Raw genomic sequence first — 25688 nt, forward strand, 5'->3', positions numbered from 1 at the left:
CAATTCCTGCCAGTGTAGCTATCTAGTACCACTGCTTCAAAAGACACTGCTTAGAGATTTGTAGGTCAATAGTTCTTTTTCTACATTCATCTACTTGAAATGAGGGAAGTCTTTGGTTTGGATATCCAAGCCTTGTTACCTTCAAGTAAGAGAAAACAGCATACACTTTCATTAACACTATGCATTATTTTAAATTCTCTCTTCTGTATTGCATAACAGAAAGCTCAGAAAGCACTGTGTTCCCTTGCAAGTCTCTACCTATATAAAGCTTACATTGCCAGGAAAATATTCAACCAGCCAAATAATCAGAGGTCATCACAAGAGCCTGATCTGGCTGGACATGCATGTGTGTGCAGGAAAAATAGAGTGGGTGAAAAATTCTACAGGAATTCCACTTCATAAAGAATGTAGTTCTGGGCAGCTTACACTACAGCAAAACCTATTTTCAACATCAAAGCAGTGGAAACACTGAGAAGGGGCAGCTTTCTTCACAGGTTGTGGACATTTTGTATAGGTCCATTAAGATAAGCAAAGATTAGGACTTGCCATCAGGCTAACCCCTATAGAGGGGTTAGAAACAATAGTAGGTCACTTGTGATTTTCTTTTTTTACTGGAATTATCACAATCCACTGACTACAGTGAAAATGCTCAACTCAAGAATAGCTGCTTGCATAGATTTCCTGCTTGCCTGCAAATGCATTTACCTCAAAATCTGTTTTTAAAAGGAAAGTATCTCTAAAGCTATGGAATAAATCTGTTTCAGTGCCAAAGAGCTCAGTATTTCTTTCACAACTATGATAAAAAAAAAGGACTAAAATTCTGAGGAAGCTTTCAGACTTTTTTTCTGGGATAGAGACAAGCTAATCCTGGAGCAATTAAAGAGGCACTCATATTCACTTTTCAAGTGTTTGTGCCCAGGATATTATAGCTTCTTATGTGTAAGAAAGTGTGTCTTCTAAGAAGTAGTCCAGGCCTGGCTCTAACACATCTCAGGGTACACAGCAATTTCATAGCTGGCCATACAAAAGATGAGCATGCCAGACATGTGGAATTTCTTTCTGAACACTTCTCTTGTATCCAAGGCAGAATGATGGAATTAGAGGTTTTGTTGAACTTCAACTCCTACATTACAGAACCCTTAAGCTCTGCAACAACAACATGGACTGCAGCTGGCCCACTATATATTTTTTTTCTTTTCTATATAAAAATGGGGATAAAAGCAAAACAAAGATGGTTTCTCACTAGTTTGTAAGGCAGACATGAGGCATAATGATTTTTTGAGGAGAGTAATCTTTAGAGTATATACCATTTCTCCCCAATAGCTTCTAGAGCTAGCACATGATGCAACCATCTGGTCCTCCAACAACTGCCTTTTGTACATTTTGCAAGGACTCTGGCAAGAGACAGAAGTAAATGCTCCTGCAAATCTACCAGATCTGCTGCTGATATCACCACCAGTGCTGGAAGGAGGCACAGTATGCTAAGTATTAATACACCAGACTCATACTTTGACAGAGACCTGTGTTGTGAGTGCTGCCAGTGTTATCTCCTATCAGATCTGTGATAGGTCACAGTGAATCCAGGAAAACCTAGCTAGAACTTGTGTTGGGTACCATTACATTTTAAAAGCGAAGATGATGAACTTAAGCAACAGTGAGAAACCAGATTAACCTATAGGCTCAAGTGGTTTCTCAGCAGTAATGAAGCACATCTGTTCCTTCCAAGCTGGAGAGCTGAATCTGACCTTTGGAAAAGACATATGAAGGCTTAGACCCCAATACTGCTCCAGCAGTACAACCAGAAGTTGTGGGATAATGATAAAGCAGTTTAATATTGGCAGGTTCAAGTTTCTAGACAATGAAAAATGACTAACAAATTACAATAAGCACTTTACAGCAAGGTCTCTCTCTCCACACAACTTCAGACCTGCTTCAAAAACTACCAATGCACACAGATAAGCTCAGCCTGCTATGCACTGTGGTTTACTGCTCAATTTCTGCTGAAAAAATTATCAGCTCTGCAGACACTTTCTGTGTACCTCACACAGGTCATAGGATCACTCATTGCAACATTTAAGTGCTAGAAACTTCACAGCTCAGTTTACAGTTCTTTTCTGTAAAGTTTTAGATTTTAAATGAAGACCTGACATAATGTATGCTAAGCAATGCACTTATGTGCTTTTCTTACTCTTTTCTCTCAACTCCTTTTCATAATCTTTCCTCTCCCACTCAATTTTAGCCCACTTCTTCTCACAGCAGATCACTGCTGTTTTGTCCAGTGTCACTCAGCACTGGAGGAAACTGAAGGCTGGCAAGTGACAGCTCTTACTTTTGGTTTTTTTTACTTGACTAAACTGAACACATACTTCTTTCTGACATTTAATAAGGAAGAATTACAGGAGGTTTCTGAGCTTTTAGATAATCCACTTTTTTCCCCAGGCTTTTTTCTCATTTGTGTAATTGCATACAATACCTCCAAGATATCTTCAAATGACCTCTTCTAAACCTTCTAATATCCCTGATACTGCCTGCACCAAACTAATACCTTTTTCTTTTACTTGAAGATGTGTTTGCATGTCTAAAAATTATTCAGACAAAGCAAGCAGTAATATCCTGCTGTTTAACCTGTTTTGTCTTAATTTTTTCAGACATATTCAATGTTTAAATAACCATCCTATTTTTACTGGTTTTTAAGAGGAGAATAGCTTCATGATCTAAAGCAGGAAATCTAATGCCAGTAACCCACTAATAATCCAGAGAGCTAGTACAAGAAACTAAACAGAGCAAGTGTCATTTCAGTCAACAGTAAATGAAGCACACAAAAATATTTTGATTTCCAAAGCTAGAAAATTATTTGATCTAGGAATAGCTCTCTTAATTCTTTGGTGCATAATATCTTGAGTAAGACTACAAATACAGTAATTCAGCGGTCTCCCAAAGTAGTATGACCTTTGCATTCACAACAGGTACAAAGTATTTTCCCTTACCTTTGTTCTGTAGTGAAAAGGTAAAGCACTGTCTCATGGCTTCCTGCTGCTGTGGTGAGGGTTACTTACCGCTTCAGAGTTATCGATGAAAGGGTCTGTCTCGTCGTAGCCGTAGCCGATGTCGATCAGATCCTGCAGGCGATCTTTCCGATGCTTGTGGGGCTTGCCACCCTGAAGACAAAGCAAGTGTTACACCGCTTAGGAAACATGAAAGCAGTGCTCTAAAGCCTACAAAGCATAAGGCATTGGAGGAATAGTCATTCAAGGAATTAGCAGTTTTGCTTTCTTGAATGCTTCCTTGAAGATGGTCTAGATGGCTGATGAAAACTTCCACACAGATGCATTCTGGCAAATGTGCCTCACCAGAACCACCCCTGAAAGGCAGCCACTAGCAACCTTTTTCTGCAAGACCAAGATCTTCCTAACATTTCTTATTTAGAGAGGTTTTCCTGTCCTATATATATTGTATATAGTGACTGGACTGCTAATGATAGAAGGGTTGGGATAATTTAGAAAGTGTTAAGTTTTTCAGTGTCATATTACAGTTTCATTACAAGGGAAAATAATGATACCTTAGAATTCATTAAAGTGTTTCCCTACACAAGATGGATTAATTCTCTATTGCACATAAAAAGTTGAGTTTTAAAAAACATAAAATGTTACTTGAGTATTAAAACCAGAAGCTGCATTACAAACTATGGATGGATTAACTTAGCTCCAGGAGCTAGTAAAATAAATTTTAATCTGCAAGTATTCTTTTCATGTGGAAATTTAATTGTTAAGTCAAATAAAGACTCACAGCTAGCTCAAATATTCAGGAAATCTAAACTTAAAAACTTAAGGTTAGACAAAAATCTTCTTAGGATATAAGGCCTAGTTTTCTTGCTCACATATATTGTCAAAATAATCAATAAAAGTCTTAAAAGATCAAAATCACAAAAAAACTCTGCCTTCATTTAAATGGCAACTCCCATGAATTCAAGACTTGCTCCTGAAACTTCTCTGCCTGCACCCTACAGCTCTGAGAATTCTCAGAGCAGGTCAGTCTTTCTAGGTGTGACATCCAAATATCGCAGTCCATTGGTTACTATGAGAATGCAGCCACTGCCCCAAGGCGGTTTCACCCCTGCACGTTTATCAGTAGTGTAAGCATCTCAACACCTCCATTTTAACAAGATTTTGAGAACACGCAAGTTTGTCACAAAGTAAAGCATGTGCTCCTGCAAGCAAACAGTGTATCTCTCACATATACTTAAACAAATGCAATAGTCCTAGGAGAAAAAACTCAAAAGTAAGTTCAGCTTTTAGTTCACATTTCCAAACTACATTCCAAGCTAAGTATTCCTATCATCTCCTACAATCACTCATCTGGAAAAACATCTGAATGACTGCAAAGTTCCAAAACATACAGTACTTTTTTTTTTTTTTAAAAAAGAAAGTTTACATTAGATAGATGAGAGAAGAAAAAGTAAGTTAGAAAAAGGCAGCACTTAAGAACTCTGATTAAACTCCAGTGCAAAAGCTTATATAATTCATGATTCTGACTCAGGTGCCAGCAGGCTAAGAATGCTTCATAAACCATATCTCACCTGTACTGAACTCACTAATGTGTAATGCAATCTGTCTCTGTACTACATATATCTTGCTAGTAACCATCAACATCCTTGTTTGCAAGTCTAAAATCTTTTTGCAGCAATGGTTATCCCATGATTCTACTATTCCAGTATAATAAAAGGGCAATAAAAAAAATTAAATTTCCAATACATTCTGACTGTCAGAACACCAGATAAAGAACAAAGTAGCAACAAAAAAAAAAAGTCTTAAAATAGCTGAATGAACAAAAGCAGTCTTAAAATAAAACCTGCATTCAGACATATGAAAATATCTGAACCACTGTGTGTAATTAAGAGATTTTCCTTCAGGCCTGGCTCTACCCAGTTCTGTTTAAGGATCTGTGTTGAGATTTCACATGATCAAGATGTTAAGGACGCAAGAGTGCAGCAGAAGAATGAAGGGATTATCTGTGTCAGTGTCCACCATGCAGCACTTCAGGGAACTTTTATGACTGCAGCTTTCCTCCAACCTTTTTGTCCTAGAACATAAGTGGTCACACTACTAGAGCAAATTAAGGTGCCTGGCTCCTGAAGCTGCAAATACTACTCATGCAAGTATTCAGAAAAGCCAAAGATGACTTTAAGATATTAACTGTGTCATTAAACCTTGCATTTAAATAACCTTTGCCCAACAGGACTAGAAGGTAGGTGGTAAAATAAAATGCCAATACCTGAAGAATCTTGAAGAGAAGAATTTATAAACCAGTAAACCTGGTCTTTAAGGTGGATATGTTAATAAAAGCTATCAAGAACAGAACCCAGGCACAAGAATATACAGAGCAGGAAGAAATGCTGGTAGAAGAAAGCATTTCAAATGCTTTAGAAGTGTTTCAAACATATTTAAAAACAAGAAACTCTCACTAGATAAGGAAGGTCCACTTAAACTGATGTCTGATCTACAGCTAGGAAAGAAAAGGTAAGAGTAGGTATCTCATTTTGGCAAAGAGTGATCAGCAAAATTATTATGGAATATGCATTCATTCCTTTAGAAGCAACAGAGCAGGTGAAAAGCTGGGAAGGACAGGGGTCTAAGATGACAATTTACTGAGGAAAGTAAAGCAAAATGGAAACAACTGAAGAATCACTTAAGACCTTACAGTTGCTCTGAATTTAGTATGATAAATAGGCAGTTAAATTCAGCATCAATAGAGCAAGTTAAGCCACACAATGTAAGTACAACCTAAGCAAAAAACCTAAAAAAACAAACAGCATGCTGCAAATTTGTTATGCTGCTCAGGAACCACTGGAGTTGCAAGGCACAGTCCAGACATTTGCTTAATCAAAAATGATCAAAAAAATGAGTTGGGACTTAAAATGGAACAGAGAACCAAACCAGCAGTCATCATTATAACACTGAAATATCAGGCATCATACCATTAATATCCTTTCATTAAAAAAAAAACAAAAAAAAAAACCACAATTAGAACAAAAACGAGAACAGTAAGCCAACAAGGACGTTTAAAGACAAAAAACACCAATGTTAAGACATCACAGCTGGAGAACTAAAGGGCTGGATTTAGATGATAACATCAAAATCACATGCAATGTGCAGAAGAACTGGAAGTGTTTCTCGGTTTCTTACAGTACAGAAACTATGGAGCACTACAAGATCTCATCAGGTATAAACTTAAGCATGTTTTCATAGGACAGTCACCATGATACTCCAGTGCTGTGGAACACAGAAATACGGTCACAATCTGGTAGATTTCTGGCAGAAAGCTTTAAAAAGAGTAAACATGTGACCTTTGGCTTTGAGAGAAATTAAGATACAACACAGGCTGCCAGACAGGCACAGTGCAGTAGTATCAATGAACACTTGCTCTATTATACTTTCAAGTATGAGATTCCACTAGTGTCAGAGACTAGGCTACCATCCATTAGATGGATCTTCATTTTGATCCAAGAAAAGCTCTTACACCTGTACAATACTGTCCAAGGTTCAGTATGTGTTCACAACATTGTTTGATTTTATCTAGAGAGTAACAGCAATCAAAACAATGAAAATGGGAACCCTTCAGAGCAGATTTTTCATGCTGATGTTTAGTACGTGCAGCAATTACAGGAGAGCTCTGAATAATCAGGTAAAAAAATGGTACTTCATGCATTTTGTTTTACAAGGACTTTTTCATGGGCCTCTCTTAGTATCTGCAAAATATATCAATGTACTGATTTGGTTATGAGTACAGCAGTTTATCTAAAAATAAGTAAAAAGTCTTCAAGGCAGACTGCTTTTGATGCATCAAATTTTCCAGAAGTACTGTCACATGTTATGATTAAAACCAATGTTTGACTCCATTTTAAACAGATATCTTAGATAAGTAATACCTAATTAGAGGAGGATACAGCACTTCTGCAAACCTGAAAAAAAAACTTTATTTTTTTCTCATACAACCACTGATTTAATTTACAGTAAAGCACTGTTAAGGAGTGTTACAGTGTAACTCCAGCTCAGAAGAGTATCCTGCAGCTGGTCATTCACTTGAGGAGAATGGGAATCTACTACACGGGATCCCTGCTCCAACTGAAGCCATGCAGCGAATGTCTCACCACAAGAGGCAGAAGATGGCTGGATGCTGTCAGAACATGAGCAATTGAACTGGGTCAGCGTTCAGAGATACAATTCCACTGAGCATGGATGGCAAGAAGAGACTGATGGCTCTTACATTGGAAGAGAAAGGACAGGGAGTTTCTAACACAAGTAATCTTAATCCCTCATCACCTTCATGCTTAGTGGTTCTCATTCTTTATAGAGAGGACATTCCCTTTCATGGGGTTGGAAGGGACAAAAGGCAAGTCAGAGAATGAAAGGCAAGGAATCAGAAGCGCAAGTAGTAAAGATGCAAGTGCACCACAAATTTAAATTGTTGAAAATTGTAATTTTTTGTTACCTACTGCTTTCTAATGGTTAAAAGTACCTATTTGCCCCTTTCTGTGACTACTGAACACTGAACTGTGGTTTCTTAAGTCTGATAAAATGTTTTGCCCGTATATGTACAGGTTCAGCTTTGATGGATGCATAAACATATATGTAAAATTAGATTACTTCCCCTACCACTCCCTCCTACATATATTTCTTTACATACTTCCATTGACTTTCATCAACTGTAGTTAAGCAACTTGTTTCAGATGTTATAAAATCCTTACCACTTTAATAGCAGAAATGAATTTTCTAAAAAAGCGTGACCGAAACATTTTTCTCTCACATTCAAAAAATTATTTATAATTCAAATTAAAACAGCATTTTGGAACAGCCTTCTCAATTCATATTGGGTTCTCTCAATCTCTCCAAAAGATGAGAATAATTCTTTTCAGTTTAAGAGCTGATTTTGTTATGTATCACAGCTAGCATGCCTTGAAGTAGTAATTACTTCTACAGACTATGTAGACTGAGCACTTAGAAAAATCTGCCTTTGCCAGAAAAAAAAATCCAAGTAAGTCAGACAAAAAAGATTTTAATATGTATATTAATAGCAAAAGATACAAATGACTGCTCTTGTTTCCCTTCTTTATTACTGAGGTGTTCATTCGTAATCCAGAATATCAACATGCCTCAGCATGATGATGAGCTCTGATTGCCAGCTCAGACTTAATCACCCAACCCTACCCATATGAATTCTTAAAGACCTGTTTGGGTGTGGTTTTTGTCAACATTTTCTGATTTCTACCTTCATTTACTAGTGAAAGGCTCTTCATGTTGCTAGCTAGTGTTGTTCAAGTCACTCACACTACACTTTGCAGAGCCAGTAGAGTATCTTCAGGCAGTTGGCAGCTACCAGACATTCATCGAGCAATGATTTACTATTTAACAAATAACTTCCTATGGAAACATTCCAAACTAGTCAGGACATCAAGATTCATCAGTATTTAGCCCAAAGAGAAGACCTCTTCAATAATACACAACAGCATTAGATAAAAATTTTTTCCTCCAGCACAGTGCAGAGCATGAATATTGACCACATCTATTACCAAGATTACCAAGATTATTCTTTTCCAAGAATAGCTTCACAAGCTATAACATCTATAGACAAATCTATTTAGCAGACTTGTCTGATAAGCTTGTGGCAGCTTCAAGGTACTTAAATGAAATACTGTGAGACAGTCATCGCTGAAATGTACAGAAGTCATCTGACACTACATTAGCAACCTCATTCAGGAAAAAAACCACAAACATAATCTGTTATCACTATTAAATATCTGTATTTTTTAACAAAGTGCAGTAACTCACGTATTTTGCCTCAAACTTCTTGGCAAGCATTTCTACTTCATGTCGCTCACGTTGTTCATCGTTATATGGATCCTCTAAATGAACCGATTTCTTCTGAAAAATGCAAAAGTTACACATTCATTCCATAAGAAACAGAGTGCATCTCAAAACCTATTAAATGTCAGAAAACAATGCTCTGATGACTAAGTTGTCAGAATTTATACTTAATCTCTAAAAATCACTCAGGTCTTTGAATTGCCATCTAGCTACTTTTCTTCTGATGACAACAAAAGCAGAAGAATTAAGATACTCAAACTTGTATTTTACCAAGCATTCCACAACAACCTCAACTATAAGTCTAAGCATAAGAGAGAATTATTTTTTTTTTTAGAAAAAATTCTCTCTAATCACAACTCCTTTTTACCTCTTCTTCCACTCACTGGCCCCTCTAACAGACAGGATGTACATGATGCGTTAACCAGGAAGGAAGCAGCCAGAAGACTAAAAAGCTCAGTAAATTATAACCATAATTAATGTAAGTCTTTTATCTAAAGAAAAAAATTACAGTGCAAGAGTTAATTTCAGTGATCATAACTATGTTAGCCACAAAAGAGATTTCATATTGCAGCTATACATACAAGGAGAGAGTAGCCCCTTACTTTTTGGTGTTTTTTAGAAAAGAGGTTTTCACTGAGACAAAGTCAATGAACAGAGTATACATAGTGCTCTTGGGTTTTTTTTAATAAGTCATGGCAGAAAAACAGGGCTGCCCTCCTTCAAACTGGAGTTCACATAAATACAGGAATTGCCAGGAGGAAGGTACTAGGATGCTAAAATATGGTGGAATGGAATTCCATTTTGCAGAACTTTATGGATGGCAACTGATTTTACTGCACATGGACTACTCACCAATGAATAAATGAAGATGTATGAAGAATAAAAAAAACAAGTTCAGAAAAGAAGACCTTTCCTCCACAGTTTAAGAAGCCAGAATATTGACTAAATGGTGACCAAACCAGCTCATTAGCATCAAGACCAATGTAATGAGGAAGGTAAGCTAAGCAAAACTGCAAACACCACATAATTACAACACACTTTCCAGACTGAGTATTTGGAGAAAAAAATTAATAGAGGCTATAGTTACTCCTAAAACATAAATTAAAGCCACTTACTGATTTCCTGCAGGCATAATTAAATATAAAATACTGCTCAATTCATGAAACATCATTGGAAAAGGTATTCCTCATCTTCTGCTAGGCATATGTGGCTTTTTTCTAACTGTGAAAGGAGACAAGATTGAGCCTAAAGTTCAATTAAACTTAGTACTTAAGTGTTAACTTGCCTCTCTTCATCAAACACTCAAAGCTGAGTAGCAATTTACTTAGTTAAGCAGTACTGAAAACTGAAATTCAAGCACATTTTAGTTGTTTGACTGTTTCTAAGGGATGGATGGCTCTTGAACTAAGACATTACTACCTCAGCACCTTTGGAGCCTGTTCAACAGAAGCCAACTTGAGCTTCTGGCTCATCCACTTTGACTTGGGTTTTATGCACCAAGCCTCAGTCACCCCAAAAGAAATGGGAGCACACTTTCACTTCTGCCAGCATTTAAGAGGCAAATAAATCCTTCAACCACACAAACTTATTACTCACATTCAAAACTTTACATAATTCCTCCCAGAAGATGAACTCTACAAACAACCCTATCAAAGGATGTTCTCTTTATCAAGGCAAAAAAGGACAAGGACAGCACAAGTGTTTAAAATAAACATTTCCACTAGCTTCTGATTCAGCATAGGAACCTAAATTTGGAATTAAAAAAAGACAGAAGTTGCACTGCCAGATAAGTTTTGGGATTCTCTATCACTTCATTATTATATAACTACTATTATCATGGCCTATTAAAGCCATATTTGAAGTTATGCCTATGCACCAGTGCTTGCCTTCCTTTGGAGAGCTTTTCTTGGTTGCTACAGTTCCTACAAGAATACTACAAGATAGACAGAGAAGCTCCTGACTTTGTAATGTTAAATTTTAATGGGAAATGTTATAAAAATGTTGAGCAACTTTTTATAAGGGAGGAGTCAACAATAGCTTCCAGAAAACCAAATCCATCTTCACCTCTACAAAAAATTGCATAGTAAAGTATCTGAACTGTTAATTTTAAATTGAAACATTATTAAAACAACAAATTTTGAAATCTAAAACTCCATTTTAAACCACAACATTAACTACCAACTAGTAACTACCTACTTTGAAAAAGCAAATTTCAAGATTTTAAATCTTCCCTAGAGTAGCTTTTCCAAGTTATATCATATAACAAGCAAGAAATTAAACTGACAGGCCAAGTATACATCAGGTTTTAAACATGAGTAAAAGTTCAGAATCACTTTAAAAGGATCCTAGTTTATGACACTGTTTTCATAGTAAATCAGCTGATTGTTCCACAACCCAGTAACAGAAGTGCCATTACAATCCATTCATTTTAATTTGGACTCTAAGGAGCTGAAACATATATGAAGTTTCTTATAAAGCATTATTATCACTGTCTCTACCATAAAAGCAGTTTCTGATCCCAGTTGTACCAAAATCCCCTAAATCAATGCTCTCCCACCCCCAGAAGACATGGAATTTGCATCAGAACTACAACAGAAAGAGCCCGTTTTTCCCTGAGTATGTGATTAGGATACCGCCAACCTTCAGAATAAAAGGCAGCTATGGAACTGGGAACTGCCAAAGGGAAAAGCCAGCCTTCAAGTACTGAACCACTTCTAAACACTAACACAATTTTCACCTTCACAGAACTGCTCAGAAAGACTGCACTTCAGAGAGCAGCATGATTATGCTACACTAATTCTGAGGAGTCATAACTGGCACTGTTTGCCCACAACAGCTGTAGGACAGGATGAACAGAAGGAACCTTTTAACTTGCATGACAAGATCTGAGGGATTAAAATCAGTCACTGATTTTTCTGCCTTCCACACTTGAACACAATCCAGTGTGTATATTCCTCCTACAGCAGAAAAAGTGAGCAGCTTGCTAAGTATAGCCACAGCACCGTCATCTCCTAGAAACACTTTGGTGCAGAGGAAAAGTTTTAACCATATTCAAATTTGTCCTGGATGTAAAAATCCCACGGCAGTATCTGTACTGCTATTTGATACTTGCTTTTATCACCAGATCTACCACAACCTTCTAAGTAGTAGTTACTTGCCCTCTGCTTTTTCCAATAAGAGACAAGCTTTCTCTAAAACTGCGCACTGGATTAAAGAGAAGCCACAACTATTTAAATCAAGTACAACTTCACTCAACTAAGTACAACTAAGAATGAGCAGCTCAAGTGTAACCAGCTTAAGGACATGCGTCTCTCCTTCCTACTTGGAACAGTGGGCCCTGTTGATTGGCTAACACTGCTTGCTTCCTGAAGTCTGCAGAAGCTTTATCCTTAAAAAAAAACAAAGTAGTTCAAGTATCAAACACTTTCTGCTTGGAAGGAACAAGAAAGGAAGAACACTTTGGTTATTTCCTTGAATTAAGTTCTCAACACTTACAGGTGTGGTTACCTGTTCAATATTAACTCTCATTTATCCCTGTCTCCGCCAAGACCACAAAAACTCCTCTCCAAGTCTGCTAATGATCACTTCCCTGCTTCTCGAGGCTTATAGCAGAGCCGGACTTTCTTTATTTACCTGCACAGAGCCTAGGGACAAGCCGGAATACAGACCGGCGTGGTCAGTTTCGTTCAGCTGCCGGTAAAGGGCTCCCAGGAAGGGAGGATGCAACACCTCTCGGGGCAGGGAAGGGGAGCGGCAGGGAGGTGAGCCGGGGTAAGCGGGACACAAGACAGTGGCGCTTCTCCGCCTCAGCCCGCAGGAGAAGCCGGGAGCCCTTGGCCAGCTCTGGGACAAGTGGGAAGCCTCCCCTTCCCCCCACGGGCACAGGCGCAGCCTCAGCACCAGGAGGAGCCCGCAGCGACGGCACGGCAGCCGGACATCCCTCCAGGACGCCGCCCCTCCCGCCGTACCGGGACCACCCCCGAGCAGCAAGGGGTAACCGGTAACACCGTCGGCAAGGCCGGGGCCGCCGGCAGCCGAGAGGAGCAGGAGGAAGCCCGGCGGGGTCCGTGCCGGCGGGAGGGGAGGGAAGAAAGGGAAGTCCCGTACCCGCGAGTCCCCGCACAGCAGCAGCTCCGGGTAGCTGAACTCCACGCAGCCCTCCTCGGTGGGGTCCTTCAGCACCACCTCCAGGCGGACCGTCTGGCGGAGCGGGAGCGCCTCCCGCGGCGGCGGCGGCTCCTGCCGCCCGCTCTGGCGCGGCGGTGGCGGCAGCGGCGGTGGCTCGGGCCGTGGGGGCTCCCGCTGCGGCGGCTGCTCGGGCCGGCCGGGGTCTCGGGGCGGCTCCGGGCGGGCAGCGCTGTCGCCGGGCGGCTCGTGCGGCGGCGGCTCCGGCGGTGGCGCCTCACGGCCCGCCGGAGGTGGCTCCGGGTCGCGGCCCGCCGGCTCTCGATCCAGCGCCGGGCTCTCGCCCTCGCGGCGCCGCACGGGTGACAGGCTAATGAACGGCACCCGGCGCGGCTCCGCCATCCTCCGCCGCCGCCCCCCCCCCGCCCGCCGGCCCCCGCCTCACACGTTCGGTGACACCGCTCTCCGCGCTCCCTCCCACCGGCCCCGGCTCCTCCCTCTCCCTCCTCCCCGCTCCGCCGCCCGGTCGGAGCTACCCCTACGTTCTCCTCGCCGCCCCCGCCATCTTGGCGCCCCCCCACATAAATAGAGCAGCCCCGCAGCCCGCGCAGGCGCAGCCGGGCCCGCGTCGCTGCTGTTATTGCTCAGCTTCCCCCGGACGTCAGCGCGGCCGCCGCCGCCCACACGCCGCGGGCGCCGGGCCCGCCCCCGGTTGCCGGGGCGATGCGCACGCCGGGCCCGCCGCCGCCTGCAGCCGCGGGGGCTGCGCAGCGCTCGTCCTCCTGGGGCACCGGGCCTGCTGACGGGAAGATCCGCTGAGGTCCCCAAAGTCGGCGGCTGCGGGTCAGTCACCAGAGTAAAGCCACTCGTGCGGGGAGAGCGGCGTTCCCAGCCAGAACGGCACGGACGCGCCGTGTCTCTGTAGCATCAGCCCACGCTGAGTGGAACAGCAGAGGACATCGGGGTTTTACAAAACCGTGCCGTATGGCGGGGTTGATCGCAGCTTGCCCCTGCAGAAGAGCAGCCGCTGCCCGGGGTGCCGGTCTGCCCTCCACGGCACGGAGCTTGTTCAGCGGCCATGCCTGGTCTGGAGGGCACCCGCTCTGACTGCAGGGAGCAGCTGGGGCTTGTGGGGAAAGAGCTGCGAGAGAGAGAGGAGACGACGCGAGGAAGGCAGGGTTTGAGCAGCAGCGAGACTTCCCTCATGAGCAGGAGCTGCCTGCAAATACTGCAAGTGTTTCAGTCTGTCACCACCTACTTTGACAGACTGATGGCTGGTATTTCCAGATGGAGGTATGCCACCAAGGCAATGTGAAGTTTCAGGAAGCTTATGAACATCATGATTATTGTATCCTCTAACTTCATTGGAGCAGAGAAAAAGATATTACCATTTTGGGGGCATTTTTTAGTCTCAGAAATACTAAGTAGGAGTCTATTCTCTTTTTAAAAAATGTACTCATGCAAAGTAGGCAATTGACATCTATTATTTTGCATAATGATAACAGACTATTCTGTGCATCACATTACTCCACTTTTCAAACTACATCCATCACTGTGCTTGATGTTTTCCTGTCATTGCATAGGAAGCCTTTTGACTTGACTTTTTAATTTCATCTAGACTCCAGAGAAGATCCGTGACACTAGAACAATATTACTAAAAGTTATAACATCAGTAACAGGGAATGGAGGGCATTCCAGAATACTGCTTGCAGCAGCAAGTCACTGGAATGACTGACCCGATCTGAGAAATGTAAACTTTCCTTTTGAGGCTTGAAACTTTGTTGAGCTTCATAGTCTAAGGGACTTGTTTTATCTTAAAGCCTTGCATGTTGTGGTGTGACTAGCAAGCTTAGTAGAGGTGGATGTATTCCTCAAATATGTTTCGGCTTTCAGCATCATAATAACATGATTTGGTAGTTGCACTTGTTCTCTGTTGAGAATTTCATACAGCTATCAGCTGATGCACAAAATAGGAAATGTATTTCTGGATTCAAACTGAGTGAGCAGCCCTAAGCTCCAGGCCTCTGGAGATTCTGGTTCTCATCAAAGTTTCTGTGTAATCTATGCCATTAAACCCTGTGATGGTAAAAAGGGGCCTTTCCTCAGAAAAAGAGCAGTTTATTGCATATCAAACAGAAATCTTATGTGGAAGTCACAGGCTCTTCTGCAACTCTGCTGAACTCTTTTTTCAATTACCAGATGGGAGACTAGACCTTGAAATAAGTACAAGAAGAATACAACAGCTAGTTTCTTGACAGATAATACTTGGATATATCCATGAAAAGTGATAAACTATGTATTTTAAGTATCTAATGTAAAACTCCATTCAGTCTTTCAGTCTCCTAACTAAGATATAGGGGACTATATTCAGAAGTAATCAATGTAGGGCATGCCAGAATAAAATCAGTTTTATGAGTACCTGAATCCAGTGCTTCATATTGTCTTGTAGTGTAGATACAAGGAAGACCAGTGTAGAGTAGACCTGGAACCACATCTTGGTCAGATTTTTAACATGCTTTTAAAGTAGGGGGGAAAAAAGCTGCAAAGGAACAATCAACATTCAACCCATGGTAGGGTTACAGAGAAAACCAGAAGTAGTTCTTGGAAACAGTTTCAGGTGGCCATTTGTTCTGAGATTGTAGACCTTGATATTAGAAGCAGCCTTTCACATCTAAGGTTACTATGAAATAGTAATTCATATGCCCCCTTTTCTCCTAAGATTTTAATTAGACAAGTAAACCTCTATTTCTGCATTATCTAATCTCTAAGCATCTTAGAGTGCACATACCATTTTTATAAGGCTTAGTATTTGTTTGTGCAACTGGACAAACAGTAGTTCTGGTTCTTTGCATTTAGAGCGAAGTCACTAAAGACAGTTTGCTCTGTGTATCTGAACTAAATCAAAAAGAACCTTGGCAGCAGAGCCAAGCATAGTAGTTACTGGAATACGTTAATGTTACATTTGGTCTGACACACTAGAACCATTTGGAAAAGAAAACAACCGAATTCGCTAGATCATAACCTCTCAAGGAATTTGGTTTTAAATACACCATAACAGTTCCAGGCTTGTACCATTTCAAACACATTCAGGAGTCAGATTTGTAATTTATCCATACTTTTTATTCTGTTTTCCTACCTGTTTTATTCTTTGTCATTAAGCTCCATCTCAGGTACTGTCTGTACATAGTATAATGTGCTGCCCTTGTCAGTACAACACCAAATTTAACAAGTATCATTTTTTAAAAGTAACTAGAGATGTGCTGCCAGTTACTTTGCTTTCTCTCAGGATATGGCCATGTTAAATAGTCCAACATTGAATACAGATTCCTTCCCTTTGTATGTTATATGAAGGACACAGAGAGGCACACTAAGAGTTTAAAAAAATTTAACAACTACACAAAGAGAAGTGATACTGAAACAGCTTTTTATTTCACTGGTGAAAACCAGTATGAGTAGATCAGACAAAGTGGATGCTTGGAACTACAGACGCTACAGCCACATCAGTGAGCAGCAGTTTGTTGACCTGACTTAGTTTCAAATACAGAAAACAACAGAGACAGACCAGCAAAATGCAGAGGCCTCTACTTTGGTGCAGGTTGGATCCTCCTGCTCTGCTTTGGACTGGCTTCCCTGTCTGCAGCACTCTCATGTTTTTGGGCTGTGTTGGTTGTGGATAGCTGTACAGAGCTGTACCTTGTTTCATTACAGACCAGTGGTCACTGCTCTCCTGGACCGCATGGAAGCCATTGTCTGGCTTCCTCGGGGCGGGACACCCCGCAGCAGCAGGCCCAGGGTCCCACCAGAAAGCAGAGCTGTCCTTATCATCAATTATATCTGTCTCCAAGGAGCTTGTTTTCAGTTTCAAAGGCTATTACTACATAATAAGCTTAGGTGGCATGGGATGGCAGTTTGTTCTCTCCTTTCCTTAAGGACAGCACTGGGATCTGCATTAGAGGTAACAGCTGTAGTGGCAGCCAGCTCATAGCAGTGGTAGTCACATCTCCACTGCTCCAAAGTCTCCAAGACAGAGAGAATATCCTCATTTACTATCAGCTGCTTCCTCACTATATCCTTGATTTCTTATGGTCCAATCACACAGCTTGTTGATCCTTGTGGTCCTTTCACTGGAACTGCTGCCACAGCAGCTGCAGCTTCTATTTCTGTGTCAGGAGATGATATAGCCTGCAGGTAGGTTGGTGTTTCTGTAGCTTTTACTAGAACTGCTGCTGCATCACAAGAATCCACTGCACCAACAATATGGTTGCTGGTTTTCTGTTTAATGAGGATTTCTAAACGCAAGTGTGTTTTTTTTTTAATTTCTCTTTTCTCTTACAGCTTTACTAAGTTGCTCTCTGCTAGACCCAGAATCAAGAAATAAACCACTTGCTTTTTTTCCAGAATGAAACACCAATGCCTTTCATACCATTCAGAAAACTGATTTATCTGCAGGATGCCCCCCCTCATATTTTTATTATTGTTTTTCTTTTAAGTAAAAATACTGTTTCCAGAAGAATATACCTCTAGCTTTCTTTCCTCAGGAATGTGTATTTAAGAGCTGTTATCAGCAGCTCTGCCACATCCTTGAGAAGTCTGAAGTACACTTTTCAGTGAAGTAAACTGTTTGGAACGACTGTAGGCAGGAAGAGAAATGCCAAATTCACTCTAGGAAGGCTGTGTGCATTAGCTTCAGGTAATTAGGATCTCCTTTGATGGGGCAGTAATATTAATTTGTCACAATTTCAAGGCAGAGGAACTGTGATAAGGAACTTTATCCCATATGTTTTTGTTTGCTCCCTGTGAATTGCTCAAGCCCCACTTACTGGAGAATTTGAGCCCAAGAGACACTGAACTCCTCTCCAGAGCTTTAAGAAATGCTTTGAACAAATCTGACCAAAAGTGCAAGGTTTCAATGGCAGTAGGAAGTTTTAAAAATAGTAACAATTTTTATCAACAAGTAGTTAACTGCTCCTCTAACTGGAAGCACTTTTACCCCAAAACTGGATTTAGGTGCATCTTTTGCTCACTTGCTGAGATGAGGAGTGGTCTTCCAACACCATGTTTTGTGCCAGAACAACATAAATGGCATGACTGTATCTCAGAGGTAGCTGATGGAAAAAGAATGCTGGCTTTTATCTCACTTAAGCTAGAAATCAGGGCAAGTCATCACGTGAAAGAAGTCAAGGGATTTACAGGAAGGAAGGGATGTGTCATGGTAGTGTGAGTTCCTCAACCAAAGGTGAGGGTGTTATCATCCCTGCTGTTCAGAAGAATTTTCTCAATGAGAAATTTAAAGCTGACACAAGTTCTGAATGACTGGTGATTTTTATGGCCTACAGAACATTGTAACATTTTTAAAGCTAAAACATAGGATAAGACTGTTGACTTAGAGAAACTTCAGAGAAAATTCAAAGCCTCAAGAGCTCTATTTAGATGGAGTTGCAAGTTAGGAAGAAAAAGCAGAAAGAGAAAAAGGAAAGAAGAATTGCATCCTTGCCAAGGAAGAGCAAGCTGCTTGGAGAAGTTTTTGTGGGAACATCTTTTGAGCCTGGAGAGAAGATGAAATATTAAGACATTAAACATCAGCTCTTAAGTAGGTGCATTTACCAAGCAGAATATGGGTCAGTTGTTCCTTTGGGTAACAGTAGCAAAATCAATTGTAACTAACAATATAAGAACCCTTTTCTAGTTACATCTTATTTTTTACTTAATTGTTAATAATTGTTTCTGCTTCTGGTGTCAAGATTTCTTGCTGGAGCAAGCATGCAACTTTTGTCCTAGTGCTAAGGGTGAGCTTAGTAGAGTTTGACAAGTAAGCTGTAAACTTCTATAGTAGTAATGATTCCAGGCGGTGTGTGAACTCTGTCTTAAATGACATTAATATGGGGATGTCAGCCCTAGAGATATTTTCTCTGCCAAGCAGTGGATCCCTAGGAAATTCCTCTTTGCAGGTTTTTCTTTACTTTTCTAATAAGGAAGAAAAAACAGGGGAAAAAATTAGTTACCTACTAAGTGATCACAAGAAATTAAAGCCACTGCATTACCAAAATAACAAGCAATAGGACAAGAAAAAGTTGACCTCGAATTGCACCAAAGAGGGTTTCAATTGGATATTAGGAAAAATTTCTTAATCAAAAGGGTTGTCAAGCAATGGAACAGGCCACCCAGGGAAGTGGCTGGCTTACCCTCCCTGGGGGTATTTAAGGGCTATGTAGATGTGGCATTTAGGGACATGGCTTAGTGGTGGCTAGGGAACTGCTGAGCAAATGGTTGGATTCAATGAACTTAAACTTGTACTTTTCAACCTGAACAATTCAATAGGTTTTTAAAATAACCTTTCAGTTGAAATCCTAGATATTTTTTTGTAGATAGAAAGAAGAGCAAGAAAATTAATCAGAAATAAACACAGAAGGGATTTTGTAGAGGAGTACCCAGTAATATGCGTGGGCACATACACACTTTTTTCCTTAAAAATACAAGCATATAGAAAGGCAGCAGACTTCAATGAACTGACAAAGAAACTTAAACTGAGGAGCATCAGCCTGTTACATGTTGATTATGGCAATCACTTAAACTGTACCTAAGCAGAATTTAAAACTGAAAAGGAGCTGTCTTTGAAAAGCATAGACTTCTTTAATGGTAGCTCTTTTATGATTCACACCTGCTCATTTGAAAGTGTAAAAACACCTAGATGTTTACAGAAGTTGAGACGGATTATGTGCTCTGCGGAGTTGTCCCTCACTTGTTCCTCATTTGCACTATTTCTTTAAAGATATTTGTAGCATGGGATGCTTATCTCCGATGAAAAGCCCGTTCCATCAGGCCAGCACTCCTGGAGGCAGCCGAAGATTACCAGGCTGTCTGAAACTTTGGAGTCAGGTTATTGTCTTATCTCTGCATTGTTGTCTGCCGGTTTTATTCTCCCAATAGCAATGAATGCCACACAAGAATATGAGTCATGATTTCCTGTAGCTGTGCCACCCACCTGTAAAACGAGAAAGAAAGACTAGCCAGGTAGGGAGTTCTCAGTGTGAATTGCAATTCTACACTTAAAGCGGTAGTAATGCTGTTTAATGAGGTAAAAGGGTCTGGAAGTAATTCTCAGAAGTACAAAAGGTAATGTGCCACAGATTTGCCCTCTCAAAGGGTCTCTTTTGTGGATGCTGACCTTGGAGAAGACGAACACTCTTGGTGTCCTTGAGAGTGGACTCAGGCAGAGTGCTGGCTAGAGAAGCCTTGGTCACTCGCCATGGTGATATTTCCTAGTTTTTAGTGAAATATAAATATTGTGATAATTATAGGAAACCTATTTTTATTAAATACTGTAATATATTTTAAATTTTTATAGTTACTGTTCAGGCAACACCTGTCATGCAATGATCATCCTCCCCAAAAGGAGAATTTCATGCAATACATATATGTAGATGGCAAAGCAACCTTCTAAAAGTTATTAAAACATATAACATAATATTTGCTGTGACCTTGAAGAAATATTTTTCTTTTTTGTTCCTCCTTTCACTTTCAAGCTGGTTTTACCAAAACTTCAATTTCCTATCCAAGTGTTTCAATGCCTCTCAGCACTTTGGAAACTGCTTTTACTGATGTAAGTTCCACACCTAGGTAAGTGCACATTATCACAGACAGCTGAGAGTGATTGCATAAACAAATTACTACATTTTTAACATTCATACAAGCTTATGATCAGAATAGTCAGAAGCATACTTTGCATGTGCAGTTCAGCATTTTCATATTTTCACGATTTTATTTCCAAGCCAAACTGCCTTCAAAAACACAAAGCTCATATTTATCACTGAGAATTAACTACATACTGAACTTGCAGATTCAACACAAAGCTGCTTTTGATTTGCCACAGTATTAAAAATAGCATCTCAAAAATTACATATGAAAAACGACTTTTCATACATGAATAATTTAAACAGACAAATTAAATTCTTTAAAACTATTTTTTTCCACCTCAAGTTGGAATTTCAGAAGACATGATGTGAAGTTTTTGGAGCATATTAAAACAAGTGTAGAATAGCAGCAATAGAAGTGATGATTTTAAGAATAGACTGGATGCTACATACCCAAAATGCCTGTGAAAACAAACTACATTTTCTGTATAACTTTTCTATTTCAGATGTCAATTTTCTGACCTTAAAAGAATTACCCCTGACATTGGTAAATAATAGTACAGTCTACTCTTATCTGAACACTTCCTCACTGTTTCAAGAGACTGAGTTATTCTTAGTGTCATGTTGACTTTTTAGTCTTACACAGTGTTAAAAATAGGTTAGAAACTGCTGTAAAATAGTTGATAGATTGTTAAGCATGTGCTGTTAGTTAGGTTACGGTAAAAGGGGTTTAAAAGGGTAGTTATAAGAAACACCATACTCAATGTACCATAATACACCTAAGTAAAGTGCCCCACCCAAAGCGAAACGAGCCAGCCTGGACAGAATTGTCATGGGCCAATCAAGCTCCTTAAGCCTTCATGCAAATGAAGGATACAAAAAGAAACCAATCCAAAGGGACAAAAAACAGGATAAAAAGGGGCTTCTGACCCACTGAATGCCTGCCACTCCATCGGGGACATCACTGCTCAATAAGATCCAGTGCCGGCGTTGCAGCATCTTCGACGGGAATGCTCCTGCTCGGCCCGCGGGCCCCCTTGCTTCAGGCCTTTCTTTTTCTTATAATAAATGCTGAAATCACTTTAGTACCGGGAGCCTGCTCTCGTTTTTAACAACAGGACTTAGCGTTTTACAAATCTGAAAATATCTTCCCTCGAATGCCTGTGAAGTGGGAGTGAGGCAAATCATGCTCAGAGGTGGTGCAAGGGGAGGAAGGGAGGAGTGGAAAGCAGCAGTACTTTACAGTAGTCCAGTAGTCCTGTAAGGCCATCACATTCATGGGGAAACAGGAAGGGAAAACACTCAGTAGGGAATGAGGATGTGCAGAATGAAAAGTGGACAGAGTGATAAAACCTGCTTGAGAACAACTGGCTAAACTGAGTCAGGAGTCTTGTAAAGATTGCCTCAGAAATTACTTTTCTGTGACCAGAAAATAGTTCTTCTGCCTTTAAATGGTGGGGAAAACCACCACAATTTCATATAGACAGCTTCTCAGTTTGTTCAGTAATGACTAAGTTCAGCACATGCGGCATCATGAATAAGTCAGGCAAAAGTAATACTGAACTGGGAGAATGAAAACATTAGGATAATGATCCGTATGGGAATATACCAGGCAGTTTATGACTTGGTTTATCAGGTTTTGTAATTTAATTTTTGTAACAGTTTCTTAGAGACAGCTTTCACACATGGATTCATGAGACACAATGACATCATGTGATCTGAGTTAATTCAACAGCTCTGCAAAATAAGACACTGAGTTTTGTCACATAATGGCTCCCCATATAATGGCCTCACCCATTAATGTAAGGCAAGAAAAGGAGCACCAATAGCTTTAGAGTAGACATGCATAATGATCCCATCATGCTTAAGAAGCATAAAATCATCCAAGAAAATTGTAGCTGTTACAATAAGCAATGCAGCTGTTGGAATTGGAGCATGGTTCTTTACTACATGATGTAAACATGTCAACATTATTACATGTGTTCTTAAAATGTTACCTTTTATAATTCTCCACTGTTGTGTGTGTTTTTTTCCACAGAGCTGACTGCATGCAAGTTGCTTACAGTGATCAAGGTGGAGTCTAAGGCTTATTACGCATCTCCAGTTAAGGACCAGCTTAAGGTGTGGTTTAAGGACTTCAAAAAACTCAATGCAATTCCTATGTTCATGGAACAGCATACATAGTATCCCACTTTTTAGTTTGATTCAGCTGTATCTGAGAATCACTACAAACTATGAGACAGCATATTTCCTGTTCAAATAACTGGAGACCCATAGTCTTGAAGGTCTATTGTAAAAGCATATTAAAGACCATTACTTATTTTACTGCATTATTTTAAATTCTTCTAAAGAATTACTAAGAATAATACCATGTGAAACAACTAAGTACAATTCAAGCATGTAAACATGAATTGAAACAGAAGTTCTCTTTTTATTTGAAGAATACACTGTGTCACTATGTCTTTTCAAAAGTCACTTTATTATTTAGCTCTTACTAAATATAGACATTACTTTTATTTTTAAATCTATAAATAGATGCTCATGTAATTCATCAATTAAGCAAGACCTATCAGGAAGTTGGGAGCCGTCCCTTGCCCAGAGATGTGAAATGCCTGCTTTATTTATTCCAAATGAAAGCTTAAACTCTACAAAGTCAAAGGTAACCTTTTAGTGTGTGCCTAAATGTGATTGCAGGGCCAAGAAAAGGGTTGTTTCAAATTATGCAAAAGGACTTGTGCAACTGGACTCTATCAGTCTCTCTGGGATGCTGAAAGGCTCATTTAATAAAGAATGAATGGGAAATATCTCCTATGAGATGGATCTTTTACAAGCTTAGCTGAATATAACAGTGCTGCAGTTCCTGCAAGTGCAATGCATACATTTCTGATGTCCTATACCTAATTTTAAAGAATAGCATAATACCATATCCGAAAGGTAAACGTTAAATAAATCGAGAATAATAAATGAAAAGCAGCCATCAGTCATCAATAACAATATCTTGGGGATCCTGGAAGTATGGAGCATCCAACAAACCCCTTCATGACTCAGATATAGCTGTAAAACTGTGCTAATAAATAGCTCCAGAGAAACAAACTAGAAATTAGTGGGGATAAGCAGTCATGCAGAGTGATCTGCGTAAGGTGGAAAACTAAGCCAATTTGAACAAAATGTATTTTTGTAGAACAAAAGGTAGGCTGTCTCTTCCAAAGGATAGACTGTATTCTGGAAAATACCAATTCTGGAAAAATCCTAGGCGAACATGTCCCAGCTAAGAACCAGTTTAGTGTAAGGCTCCCCTGTGATAATATGGCCAAAAGGGTGAATGCAGTCTTTGAGTACCTGTGCAGAAGAATAGCAAGCAGCACTATGGAGAAGCATATTCCAATGTTACATACAGAGATAAATTTTGTCCAGTGCTAAGCAGCCATATTTTCAAAAAAAAAACCAACTGCCAATGTTCCAGCCAGCAAGACACCTTTACAGGGGAATTTGTCTTTCATACAAACAAGAATTGACTTGCTGCACTTTAAAAGACAAAGAAAACCTCCAAAAAAACCCACAAAAAAACCAAACCAAAGAATGCTGGGCTTTAATGGTTAACAGCAATGATGAACACTGGAAGAACTGAATATTAGAAAACAAGGCTAAACAAGTTGAATTTAGAATTAAGGTGCAATTTCTAAATAGGCAAATATGATTTAACCATTTTAATAAATTTCAAAATAAAACTATGGATTTTTCATTATGCATCTTCAAATTAACACTTAAGTTTTTCTGGCAAATATTTTATGGTAGATCGAGTTAATTATTGGATTCAACACTGGTAAAATCTACCATCTTGCACTACCATAGTCTTAGGCCAGCTTATCTATCACTTGATTAATGACTTGATTTTAATGTTACCGGTAACACTTTCATCCAATTGTCTGCTTATTCAATCACCATGTCATAGACTGAAAGGGAAGAGGGAAATTTGGAAATGAAACTTCAAAAACAGTGAGTGGAAGTTACTTCTGGAGATAATACAGAGGAAAAATGGTCAAAGAGTAAAGCAGTGGGCAAAATCTAGATGTTTTCTTCAATGCATGTATAGCATGTTTTCTTCAATGCATGTACAGCTCCCATATAGTGAAGCTACAAGTAGCAGCAGCCATTTAAGTAATTGTTTACTTTGTGTCTGACTGCCTACTAGCCAAGCTCCATACACACTCAGACAGCTTTCTTATGAAGATCAATGAGCCAGCTTGCAGCTGAGGGAACCATATAAACCTAAATGCCTGCTATAGTCCAGAGCTATAATGTGACATGACTTTTCTTTCACAGTGAACTTGTCACCTCCAGTTTAATTCACTTAGGTGTTACTGTCATAGCTGTTGTTCAGGGATTAACAAGTTTAATTCAAGGTTGACTTTCTTATCCATCAGGAATGGATCAGCACTCAACTAAAAGCAGTTACATGCTGTTTGGGGTTTGGCTTTCTCTATTAGTGACTATTAATGCTATGATTGCTAGCAGAGCAGCTTCTGTGCATTCTCTGTAGCTTACTTTTCCAGAATCAGATGCTTATTCAGAGTATAACTCTAATTTCCATATTCTTCCTTGAAATTATAATGATGCAGCAATTTCTTTCTGCTTTAGTCTTCCTTTCATTACATTATCTGAAGTGCCACTGTTTCAATTTTATATTCACTTACCCAATAAATTTACTCATTTCACTGACTCTGCACATGGATTCTTCACTGCCTGCTTGCTCAATAGGTCATCTGCCTTCACTCCTAGCCATCCTATTTAGAGTACCTTGACTCCTTAAATTTCCACAGTTTAGGGAAATATGGAAATGGACAGGGATAAAATTTTATTTATTCTTTACTACCTTTCATTTCTGTATCAGCTAAGGCAACTTCTCATTTCTGTTCTTTGAATATGACCTCAGATTAAACAATGGAAGACACATTCTAGATGTATTTTTAAGGTAAAATAAACACCAGTATTTCAATACTTTTCTTGTTCTGCATTTTACTAATACCTACATATCTATTCTATTACCAAGACCTAAAAATGCTAAGACAGG

The 25688-nt window shown here is 39.8% G+C and overlaps 2 protein-coding genes across 2 annotated transcripts in view; both read right to left on the reverse strand.

Moving 5' to 3' along the window:
• Positions 1 to 13388, reverse strand: part of UBN2 (ubinuclein 2) — a 52406-nt gene extending 39018 nt beyond the window's left edge. The window contains exons 1-3 of the mRNA XM_063154692.1: positions 12969 to 13388; positions 8826 to 8918; positions 3057 to 3158 (exon numbers count right to left, since the gene is read on the reverse strand). Coding sequence (XP_063010762.1) covers positions 3057 to 3158; positions 8826 to 8918; positions 12969 to 13388 — 615 coding nt within the window. The remainder of the gene's footprint in view (positions 1 to 3056; positions 3159 to 8825; positions 8919 to 12968) is intronic.
• A 3005-nt stretch (positions 13389 to 16393) lies between these two features.
• Positions 16394 to 25688, reverse strand: part of IFT56 (intraflagellar transport 56) — a 58078-nt gene continuing 48783 nt past the window's right edge. The window contains exon 19 of the mRNA XM_063154694.1: positions 16394 to 19968. The gene's annotated coding sequence lies outside the window, so the exon portion shown is untranslated. The remainder of the gene's footprint in view (positions 19969 to 25688) is intronic.

Source organism: Melospiza melodia, chromosome 4 (genome assembly GCF_035770615.1).
Source record: "Melospiza melodia melodia isolate bMelMel2 chromosome 4, bMelMel2.pri, whole genome shotgun sequence".
Lineage (NCBI taxonomy): Eukaryota > Metazoa > Chordata > Aves > Passeriformes > Passerellidae > Melospiza > Melospiza melodia.